The 12,530-nt window shown below is 41.0% G+C and overlaps 2 protein-coding genes across 2 annotated transcripts in view; both read left to right on the top strand.

Moving 5' to 3' along the window:
- Positions 1–3,869, top strand: part of LOC309557649 (NACHT, LRR and PYD domains-containing protein 1b allele 5-like) — a gene marked incomplete at its 5' end in the record, with an annotated part of 81,043 nt that extends 77,174 nt beyond the window's left edge. The window contains one exon of the mRNA XM_082260439.1: positions 3,503–3,869. Coding sequence (XP_082116565.1) covers positions 3,503–3,780 — 278 coding nt within the window. The 3' untranslated portion in view covers positions 3,781–3,869. The remainder of the gene's footprint in view (positions 1–3,502) is intronic.
- Positions 1–12,530, top strand: part of LOC309558513 (uncharacterized protein) — a gene marked incomplete at both ends in the record, with an annotated part of 379,547 nt that overhangs the window by 85,225 nt on the left and 281,792 nt on the right. The window lies entirely within an intron of this gene.

Below are 12,530 nucleotides of genomic sequence, written 5' to 3'. Positions count from 1 at the left end.
CACTTTAGTGGTCCTTCTACATACTATAAACAAAGGAAGTGGATCTGCCACTGTATGTTCTTGATAGAGTGTCTAGCTAATCTCCATCCCTAATTTTATATAGCAAAGAAGGAGGGGAATGTGGGACTTTAAATGAGTACGGCTAGACACAGGGGCTAAGAACTGTAGGTGAAATTGTTGTAAAGAATTTTAATAAAATAAATAAATAAATAAATATTGACCCATGTATTACATAAAGATACAAAAATGACTTGTCAAATTTCTTAATAGTAGATAATCGATTTTATTGTGAAAACAAATTCTCCATAGGTACACAATTATATATAATGTAAAATACAAAACTCTATATAAACCCAGTTGAAGGGGGACCTAAGGAGAGCTAACACAAAATCGAATATCTAATCAACCAATTATAAACTATAACATGATAGGTCTGAATATTAATAAATATGTTGATACATGCAAAGGGTCATAGGAAAAAGAATAAATACATGAATGGCATATACAAAATCATTTGATAAAACAGACATAAAGGCTATATTGGCAACGAATGGGTTTGTATGGGTAAATGTCGGGCGTGGTTTCACTCCCGCTACCTCGGACATACGGTGTTGGACGGACCTGTTTATTTACTAATGGCTTCTTTATCCTCTGATTGTGCTGGATCCCTTTTTGCCGTTGCCATCATAATTTTTGAGCGATATCTGTATAGCCCTTTTCAACTATTTACTCATTACTACCTTGTTTCTGGTCCCTTCCTCCCAATTGCCCTTGAGTGCTGGCGTGTACCATGCCTCAGCCCCGGGTCAGGTCTCTCATGGATCTGCTTGGGTCCTTCTACATCAACATGGATTGCTCTTGGATTTATGACACCGCACAAATACAATATAATTCTCCTGATGAGTGGACGGGGGTCCACGAAACGCGTCGAGCCGACACCTACTTAGACAACCCCATTCAAGGTCTCCTACAAGGAGCCGACATTTACCCATACAAACCCATTCGTTGCCAATATAGCCTTTATGTCTGTTTTATCAAATTATTTTGTATATGCCATTCATGTATTTATTCTTATTCCTATGACCCTTTGCATGTATCAACATATTTATTAATATTCAGACCTATCATGTTATAGTTTATAATTGGTTGATTAGATATTCGATTTGGTGTTAGCTCTCCTTAGGTCCCACTTCAACTGGGTTTATATAGAGTTTTGTATTTTACATTATATATAATTGTGTACCTATGGAGAATTTGTTTTCACAATAAAATCGTTTATCTACTATTAAGAAATTTGACAAGTCATTTTTGTATCTTTATGTAATACATGGGTCAATATTTATTTATTTATTTATTATATTAAAATTCTTTACAACAATTTCACCTACAGTTCTTAGCCCCTGTGTCTAGCCGTACTCATTTAAAGTCCCACATTCCCCTCCTTCTTTTCTACATACTATAGTTTCCATCGTATGCACTCCACAATGGGGGTGCAATATAGTTGGTTCCCAGTAGAGGGTGCAACAGCAGGGGATTTCCCATAGCTGGTATGTTCAGACAGGTCAGTTATATCTGGGTTTGTTTTTTGATTCTTGTTTTTCAATTGAATATGAATGCTAACCAAGCTACAATAGTGGAAAACTATTGGCACCCCTTGACGGAGAGTTCCCCCATATAATTGTCTCTGTGCTCCATATTGGAGGAGCCTAGCCAATAGAAATCAGTCTATTTACAAAATACAAACCATAAATAGCGGTTCGTCACTTCCTGAAGACAGCAAGTACGGTAAAACCTACGTCAGAGCGGGGGATTCAACACTTCTAGGTCCTGTGTAACAACCTATCTGGCCCTCCACCCAGAGTGAGGCGTGAATCGCATGTTAGCGCCAGAGGAATAAGCCATATCTGCACATGCTGTAAACACCTAGTGCCCGGATTGAGGCACAGCAACATATGAGTGCAATTACTTGCTTTTATACATTTCATAAATATACTACACCGATCTTTCTCAACCTTTTCAACACAGAGGCACCCTTGAAATACATTTCCGGTTTCAGGGAACCCCTGCTAAATATGCTATATCTGCAACATATGATAGATTAGTGTGATGGTCAGTGGAAAGAATGCTCCTTACACTTGTGGTTATTGGGAAGAATTATCCCCTACAGCTAAAACGATGAATGGTGTCAGTGGGAACTTATCTGAGAGGCAGAAATTGCTCGTTGCTCAAGGAACCCCCAGCAACCTCTGGAGGAACCTTGGTTGAGAAACCCTGAACTACACTATGAAGTTCTTCTAATTGTGTCTCCTGTTGGGTAATTTCACACATCCTAGTCTTACCCTGAGGGAACATTGGAGTGGTGATAGCTGTGGAACCAATCTGGCTTTCCAAAATGCATTTTTTGATCATCATGGAAAAAGGGTCAAACACCTCTGGTGAGTTGTCACCTACCCTTTAAGCACCTGTGGTGAAAGACCCCTGCATATAGAAGCACATTGTTTGGTGCTGGGATTTGTCACATTGGACTTTATCTGTTTGTTTGCTTATTTTTGTCATATCTTTGGACTGATCTTTTTGGCATCATTCCCTATGGACAATACCCAGGATTTTAAAATATCTTTGATTTATTGACTTTAATTTTTATAAGCACTGTAAGCGCCAATTCCTTTACACATGCTTTTTTTTTCCTGCACCCAGGTGACAAGTTCACCTCTTAAAGGAGCAGCTACACACTTGCACAGTTATCATTTTTTTGGGTGCCATGCTTTATTAATTTGACACATAGTTGTATTTAAAATGCACTATTTATCTTTTAACAAGTGTTTCACAGTGCTAAACCTTTCATCTAATTTCTAAATTGCTTTATTTGTACATTTTAAAGGCCAGTGTAAAGGAAAAATGGTAAAAAAAAAAAAAAAAAAACAGCACTTGTGGATTTAACTAATTATTTTATTGGCAGAATTCTCCTTTAAGGAGGCATGGCAGGGGGTGTGTCCTATGCCTACGTACTTTTGCTAATGGGTGTCCCTTGTTCTCATCTCAAAAAGTTGGGAGGTGCATTCACAAATCCCAAATCATCTCCTTAAGCTAAAACCTGCTAAAATGGCTGAGGTTTGTAGTCCTGCAAAAATAGCTGCAGGTGATCAGAGATAGAGAGTAATTGTGTGGAGGGTATTAACAATTGGTAATAGTTTAAAATCTCCCGAGGTTACTTATTAATATTATTGCTACTTCTTTTTATACTTTGCGCACTACAGACCACTTCCTTCAGCACTTGTCTTTCTTTTCTTAAATACTTTCATGCATAGAATGCATTAAGGGTAAAAACCTTCAGAAACCTTTAGAACCAATGATCAGCATATATGAGGGTATTTCATTTTTTATTCCTGGTCAGATTTGATCATTGAAGAGTTGTTGATTTTTGTAACATAATAATGTGTCTTTAAAATGTGTCCATGTTGTTTAATACACATAAATAATATCAATCTTCGTGGTGCTGCAGATTTTTCTGCATCCAGGGAGCACTTTTTGGATAAACATCGCTCAGATCTGATCCCTGCAATCGCTCTGGTAAAACCAATTCTAGAAGAACTCCGCTCACTGGATCTACTCACCGATGAACAATATGAGACTGTATGCAGAAAGTCCACCTCCCAGGAGCAGATGAGGGAACTCTACCGTTATATCACATACTGGGGTAATGGTGACAAGGACAAGGTCTACCAGATCCTGAGGAAACATAACAGACCCGTCATCAACAGGCTGGGGGAATTAGCTTAACGCTCTGTTGTATCCTTCTGAGGAGCCTAATTTGCATACCTAAATAATTGTTTGTTCATACATACGAGCCTTTTATTTGGCAAGCTGTTTTAATAAAAAATTTTGGAAAAAAAATAAATAAAAATGTCAGCTTATTTTATTATAATGAATCAAATTAACATTTTTTTTTTGTACATTTTAACAGTTTATACATTTTCATTTTTCAATTCCTTTAAAAATGAGTTTTTACCAAGAGTACATCACTATATAACATCTTCAGTCTACTGGTTGCTACTGTCAGTGTGGCTCTCTTGGCTCATGATCACCATGACTGGTTGTTGTAGTGGTCACATAATCAGGAACCAATCAGAGTAGTTTCTGATTGTTAGAGTGAGACCACAAATTAGGAGCATCAAGCAGTATGAAACGCTGATGAAATCAGAACAGGGAATAGGACTTTGAAGTGTTAATCTAGAGCAGGAGTCTCCAAACTTTCTAAACAAAGGACCAATTTACTGTCCTTCAGACTTTAGAGGGGCCGGACTGTAGCCAGTGAGAGTAGAAAATGCCCCAGCATCAGTGGGAGTAGACCATGTCTCAGGCTTGATGGTCAGTGTGAGTAAAAATTACATAGCATCTGTGGTCAGTAGGAAGAGGAATAGTGTTCCATCATTTGTATAAGTGGAAGGAATTAGGCCTCATCATTGGTGTCAGTGGGAGGAATCATGCCCCATCACTGGTATTAGTGGAAGGAATAGTGCCCAAGCATTGGTGTCAGTGAAAATAATAGTGTCTAATCATTGGTGTCAGTGGGAGGAATAGTGTCCAATCAATGGTGTCAGTGGAAGTAATAGTGTCTAATCGTTGGTATCCACAGAAGAAAAAATGTTCCAATGTAGGTGTCAGTGGGAGGAATGGTGCCTCATCGTTGGTGATAGTGGAAGGATTAGTGATTCATATCAGTGGAAGAAACAGTGCCCCAAGGGCCGGATAAAGGTAAGCAAAGGGACCACATCCGGCCTGCAGGCCGCAGTTGGGAGACCACTGATCAAGAGAATGTGGATAGATTGTCAGCCTGTCGGGAGTTGCTGAATTCTCCTGGACCATATATTGGTGTCAGTGGGAGGAATCATGCCCCATCACTGGTGTCAGTGGGAGGAATCGTGCCTCATCATTGGTGTCAGTGGAAAGAATAGTGCCCAAGCATTGGTGTCATGGGAAGGAATAGTGCCCAATCATTGGTGTCCACAGAGGAAATAATATCCCAATGTAGGTGTCAGTTGGAGGAATAGTGCCTAATCGTTGGTTATGGTGGAAGGATTAGTGCCTCATATCAGTGGGAGGATCAGTGCCCCAAGGCCCAGATAAAGGAAAGGAAAGCAAAGAGGCCACATCCAGCCCACGGGCCACAGTATGGAGACCACTTATCTAAAGAATGTGGGTGGATTGTCAACCTGTCAGGAGTTTCTGAATTCTCCTGAACCATATTATGAAAGATTGTGTGACTTGCACTTCTACATGGAATGCATGAACCAGTCTGCCTTACCTAGATTGCACTGGTAAGATGCCCCTGCCAGCTAGTAAACCTTCTGAGGTGGTATAAACCAAAAGGATTATCCTCCTGATGCATAACCCAAAACAAAAGTTTATATTTTTATTTCTCACCCTCTTTATCTTCTTTTTTTCCCACCCTCCTCTTTTTTCTCATCTTACCTTCCCCCTTTTTAGTCTGATACATTCTGCCCCCTTTGTGCACCCTGATGGGACCACCCCTTTCCAATGCCAATGGTAGGCTCTCTCACTCCTTAAATTTCTGCCCCTTTTGATCATTGAAATTACTGGTACAAGCTATCTCCTGCCTCACATGAGAAGAGGCTTCTGATGGTACAGCCTATGCGTCTTAAAGTGGAGTTCCAGCCCCCCAAGTCATTTTTTTTAAATACTCTGCTGCAATATTGGTCACTTTATCTGTAACATTACTATAGTATATATAGTGTAATCCTTCCAATTTATTTTTAAATAAAAAATAAATGTCCGCTGTGGGCATCTGAAGCCCTCCTTTATCTCTATCCAGGATTAGATGCAGCTGGCTATCTAGCATGCACCTCCCGATCTCGCGCCTACGTGGTAATGCCACCACGCGGCGCTTCTTCCTCCTGACATATTGCCATAGCTACTCCTCCTGTTCGCGTCATTTATGGTCAGGAAATAGAGTGAGATTTCAGTATTAGGCGACTCCCATGGACTGGTAAAATACATGACGCCGATATCGCAGGTGTCCATGGGAAGCGCCTAATGACATATTCGCCTAGGCGGAGGGAAGTGCTCCAGAAGATACTTAAATAAAGGTATTTAGAAGAAAAAAAGTTACCATTTTACAATGAAATGGGAATGGGCATTTGATTTATTGTATCTTAAATAAATGAGTGGAACTCCGCTATAAGTGACAACGTATCAATGATACGTCAAGTTACATAATGTGAGTTTTGCTCTGTCGTGTTCCTACTGTGCCTAAAAATATGTTATAGTTGCTTCTTAGCTCCATCCGAAAAGTTGTTCCATACAATGTTATGCCTGTACCTTGGCTATAATCCCAAATAAAAAAAAAAATGGGAATGGGTTTCATAAAAGTGTAGCCCTAGGAGCTGCTTGGTTTATTGGTTCCTCTGTTCTCTCCCTCAACTCTTGAAACCACTCGGTCTCAACCAACATGACTCATTACTCACCCCTGTTAAGCGTTAATATTCTACCACTCTATGATAGTACACAGAAAATAGACCACAACTTGAGAATTGATAAGATGAATGTTTTATTGAGGGGTAAGCAAATGCAATGCATCAAACAAATAAACAGGACAATATAATACATTGGATAAACTGACAGGCAGGTTAGCCTCACCTAAGGCTAATAACTTTCACCACAATAAGGGTAACCCCTATTACACTAGTCTACAGTATTAGCAAGAACATCATCAACCATAAAAGCATGAATGGCATAAAAGAAATTTCAGAGTAACTCTCAGCAATAGCTGCACATACAGGAATCTCATAGTAACTCTTAGCAATAGCTGCACATACAGCCTTTCAGAGGGTAGGTGTACGCGTTCCTAATAAAAAGGTACCTCTAGAGGTGACTGCAAAGTACCTGGTGCCTAATTGTCAATGTTGGCTGGCTTTCATTGGGACCCTTCTGTAGGTGGTGTACATGTTGCTGTCCCTTTTAGACTGTAAGGAATGGCTGATGGGCTGTTAGGTAAGAGGCATTTTCAGTTGGCAATAACTGGGGACAGTAAGGGGTTAAGCTCTGTAGTTCTGCTCCCCACTCCCGGTATGCAACAGGCCAGGTCCAGTACGTTTGGTGATCAGTTGTCCCCAAAGTCTCAGTCTTCTCAATCAGGTCCTCACAAGGCTCAGCCTTTCACTAGTGTAAGCAACAGGTCTCCAGCTCTGGTCCGGTCCTCAGTAGCTCTGGTTCAGCTATACCAGTTGGCTCCCTCTCTTAGTGGGAGCGCAGACTCAAACAGGACAGGTCAACTCTTTCGCTCCATGCATGGCACTCCTGGGATTTCTGGTAACTTGTCTGGGAAAAGTTCTGTCCGCCCCTCCCCTATGTTCTAGGAATCCTGGGTATTAAGGTCCTGCAGCTATTCATTTGCTTTGTACAGTGTTCCTCTGCATTTCCCAGCCTCATGATCCAGGAGGGAGGGGGATGAGCTGTCCTGGCCTAGGTGCATGGCAGTCTGGGTAGTAAAGTCCACAGCCTTATCTATATGCATTGCACTTTGCTCCTTGAAGACTACATGTCCCATGATTCTCCTCCCTGTTGCACCATCAAGTTTCCAATGCGTGTGTGGGTCCCGAATGCACGCAAACAGTAAACGTCCCACACGTGAGGTATCAACATGAACGTCAGATCATGGGCAGTAATTCTAGACCTCCTCAGACCTCCTCTGTAATTCTAAAGTAGTAACCTGTAAAGGCCCTTAAAGTGTCGCCTATGGACATTAAAAAATTACATTGTCACAGTTGCAATTTTAAAGCATGACATGTTCGGTATCTATTTATTAGTGTGACATAATTTGATATATATTTATATACACTCAAAAAATTGGGTTATATATTGTGTTTTTGCATTAATATTCAAAAAAAGTATATTTTTCCCAAATAATTGCATTTGCAAAAATGATGCGCAAATACTGTGTGATATAAAAACATTGCAAAACCCACCAATTTTTTCTCTAGGGCCTCTGCTTTAAAAATATATATGGTAATGATTGGAGGTTTTGAGTAATTTTCTAGCAAAAACGCTGATTGTAACATGTAAACAAAAAAGTGCCAGAAAAGGACTGGAGGTGATTATAGCTCCCCCTGCTGCCACGTATATGTGTTACATGAGCAGCAAGAGTTGGTTACAATTCCGAACCGCCCACCGCATATATACTGTGGCAGGGCGGCCCAGCTGCGCAAAATCACGTACATGTACATGATTTTGTGCACGCAATCTAGGGGGCGCACGTGCCGCTGGAGCGCCGCTCCCACTATGATTGTACACAGGGGTGTCAATCCGCTGTTCCTTCGGCCGCGATGGCCGGCGGGACCCATCGATCGTTCGGAGGAAAGGCAGAATGGCGGTCTGCCTATGTAAACAAGGCAGACCTCTGTTCTGTCAGGGAGTAAAAGAGAGATCTTGTGTTTCAGCTAAGCAGAAACACAGATGTATCTTTTCATCTAGTGCATCCATTCCCCTCACAGTTAGAAAGCACTCCCTAGGAGCACACTTAACCCTTTGATCGCCCCTGGTGTTAACCCCTTCCCTGCCAGTGTCATTTATACAGTAACAGTGCATTTTTTTAGCGCTGGTCACTGTATTGGTGTCACTGGTCCCCAAAAAGTGCAGAGCTTTGGAACGCAATGCGTTCCAAGTGTATGCCGGAACTGGAAGTGATGCGACGGTGCTGTACACGTTTAGTCATCCAACATTTTCAGCAGCGTTCCGAAGCTCCGAGATACGCTTGTATTACATTTTACCATCTACCTATTTTCTATTAATAAAAGGTTTATGCAGTATTACACTATTGGCCTCTTTTTGCCCTATATGACCTACCTGCCCACACCTGGTCGTGCTACACCTGGCTGACACCGGAGTACATACCCCATATGAGAGCGGACCCCCCTGATACCTGGGCCTTTCCATAGGACCGTCCTGGGCACTCCTGACATATCCTTAACCAAGGACCTCCGGAGGGGAACATGACCCAGCAGAGGGATTAATATCCATACCTACATATCCGCTCTTTACCCCTGTGTGGGGTGGGTACGTCCGGTGAGTGGGCTACTTACCCTAGGGGTCACCAAGCACCTCACCTATCACCCACCATGAGGTTTATTTCTTCATGAAGATATTTGTCACCTAGATGGACTAATATATGTCACTTTGTCACTTTATTGGATCACCAGCAATACTATTCAGTCACATTTTATTTACCCATTAGTTGTATTTAGCATTGTGATGGCACTGTGTCACTTTAATTTTGGTTTTAATATTTAGTATTGTCATTGGCACTGTGTCACCTTACTTTGAATTTTAGTATCTACCTTCACTGATCACTTTACTGTCCAATATCTTGTCCCATCATTGGACACATTGCACTTATATTGGATCTTTATACAGATTTATTTATATATATTTTTTGCACGCACTTGGTCACTTTATTTACCATTTATTCATTTAATATCTTATTGATTTTGCACTTTATCACGCCACGTTTTAGCTTATCATATTCTATTTATTGTGATATTTATCTCTGTGCATTTTTTGTATCCTTTACATATCTTTCCTGCCAATACATTACCATATTTCTAGTAGACAGCGCCATTCCCACACTTTCTACCTATACGTTTTATAGCCTTCGGCTATTTTTTGGAGGCTGCAGCCTACTCATATACCCAGCACATATTCCACAGCGCAGAGTACAATACCCTCACTTTAACTTTTGCGCAAAGCAATCAAAATACACTTATTGGGATGTTTTTTTACCAAAAATATGTAGAAGAATTCCTATTGGCCTAAACTGATGAAGAAATTTGATTTTCTACATTTTTTTTTAATTGGGAATGTTTTATAGCAGAAAGGAAAACATTTTTTTTTTCTTTCAAATTGTGGTTCTTTTTTTGTTTATAGCGCAAAAAATAAAAATCGTACAGGTGTTCAAATACCACCAAATAAAAGCTCTATTTGTAGGGGAAAAAAAACACATCAATTTTGTTTGGATGCAGCGTTGCATGACTGCGCAATGTCAGGTAAATCAACGCAGTGCCATATCGCAAAAATGGCCTGGTCACGGAAGGGGGTAAAACCTGAAGTGGTTAATAAATGACTGTAAGTATATTTACATTAATAAAATGTATTTTTGTATCCGGTTGTCAGAGTTTTCCTTCCTTCTCTTTGTTGGTTTTTCAGACATTTTATAAACAAAAAAGGATTTAATAAAGTTTATTATTTTGGGTTTGGTGTTTTTACTGCTGTACATATTGGGGCTCATTTACATTTGTGGCAGCCCATCATGGATCGCTTTTCAGAGAAGGGCTGACAGGCGGCTAGGAAGGGGGATTTGTCTCCTCCCCAGTACCTGTGTTTTTTTTTTACATCAGTAATTCCCAGAATCAGAGGCACAGAGTGAATAGAGTGCCATTCAATTGTTGATGCACAAACAATACACAAAATAATGCTATAAAATAATGTTTCCTGAGTCTCAGCACTTGTTTTAACCCATAAAAGCCCACCCAACCAAGCCACATCTGCATGCATTATACATGGTTACGGTGAGGCACTGTTATGTTGAATGGGTCATGCTCGGTGTCAATACTGCCCACCGAAGGTAACGGGAGGTATCAATTTTGCTGCAAAGCAAAGGCTCATGGATGGGGTATGTGTCCAACCCCCGCCAGCCACTGTGCTTGGTTTGGGTAAAACTGTGACCTATACTGGTATGAAAAAAACAGAACAAAAAACATTCTATTCAAATGTCCATTTTACTTACCTGAAGCCACAGTCATGTGACTATCCTTCTCTGTTTACTTCCTGGGGTCCTTCTTCAGGTGTCCACATCACTGCCTGTGTGATGTACACACTTCCTATTGGTGGAGATGACGCTTCCAGTGGCCAAGTCCTCTCTCATTGGCTGCAGGGGCAAGAGAACGCCTGAGGGTGGTGAGGGGACCAATGTCTGAGAAGATAACATTCAGGGAAAAACGTCCAGTCCCCAGGGCAGGAAATGAGCTTAGCTCATAGAGGAGACTGTGACTTATCCATTACACTGCAGGATGGCTCAGGAAGAGGAGTCTGGAATCAGACAGAGGAGTCACGTCATTGAGGGACAATGTGCTATTTACCTTTTATTTCTGTCTAGAGTTGGGCTTTGGGCTGAGTTCACACTGTCCAGTGCGTCCAGGTTCAACGTTTAAGGTCCGAATTAGGTCCAAATTCTTGCCTGAATTCAGACCCTGAAACAGAGTCAAAGACGCACAGGACCCTTCTGCAGTGCGCTTCACGGCCGCCCCGGAGATGTGTGAACCGTCTTCATTGAGTGTCGGTCACACTCTCCTGTTATGCAAATTGCATGCAGGGAAAACTTCATCCAAATCGCATAAGTGTGAACCCGGCCTTATAGATATTAAAATAAGAAATCCTGAATGTGGATGGATTGTAGTCTATATCAGGTTGTTATTGCTGTCTGTGCTCTCTTTGTCCTAAGGAACATTTCTAAATAGAGGGCAATGGAAGAAGTTATGTGAAATATAAAATGTTACCGTCATCACCTGAACAGGAAGCGAAGGAAATCTTCCAATGGGGACAATTGTAGAAGAAGGGATTTGCCATCACTTTTGTAGACATTTCCTCTCACTTTGTACTTATGGCTCTGTGACAGGAAATGCGGGACAATCTCGCTCATGGGAACACAGAAAGCAATAAAGGTCTGAAACAGATGAAGATATAGTGAGCACTTACCTCCAAGCAGGAAGGGAAACCTTAACGGAAAAAAGGCAGATGTTCTGACCTTGATCAAGATGTCTTATATATGTATATTTTTTACATCAAGTTTATTTTTGCCAGTTTCAGTGAGTGGCTTTTTACATAATCTGAAAAGAGCTAATCACAGCGCGCCCTTTAACATGGATCAGCTGTCAGTCACAGAAGTAAACAGAAAGCGGTTATTCTTTTTATTTTATTTTTTCCTCCCGCTGACAGCATGAGGAAAAAAGAAGACAGCCATTAACTGCTTCTGTTAGAGGGACATCTGTCCCCTCAGTGCCCACCAGTGCTGCTAATCAGTGCCCATCAGTACTGCTAATCAGAGGCCACCAGTGCCACCTATCAGTGCTGCCAATCATACAGTGGGTACGGAAAGTATTCAGACCCCCTTAAATTTTTCACTCTTTGTTATATTGCAGCCATTTGCTAAAATCATTTAAGTTCATTCTTCTTCCTCATGAATGTACACATAGCACCCCATACTGACAGAAAAACACAGAATTGTTGACATTGTTGCAGATTTATTAAAAAAGAAAAACTGAAATATCACATGGTCCTAAGTATTCAGACCCTTTGCTCAGTATTTAGTAGAAGCCCCCTTTTGATCTAATACAGCCAGGAGTCTTTTTGGGAAAGATGCAACAAGTCTTTCACACCTGGATTTGGGGATCCTCTGCCATTCCTCCTTGCAGATCCTCTCCAGTTCTGTCAGGTTGGATGGTAAACGTTGGTGGACAGCC

This window comes from Pelophylax lessonae (genome assembly GCF_965119305.1).
Source record: "Pelophylax lessonae genome assembly, chromosome: 6".
Taxonomy (NCBI): Eukaryota; Metazoa; Chordata; class Amphibia; order Anura; family Ranidae; genus Pelophylax; species Pelophylax lessonae.
The sequence above is the reverse complement of the archived record's forward strand: the minus strand, read 5'-3'. Positions and strand labels throughout refer to the sequence as shown.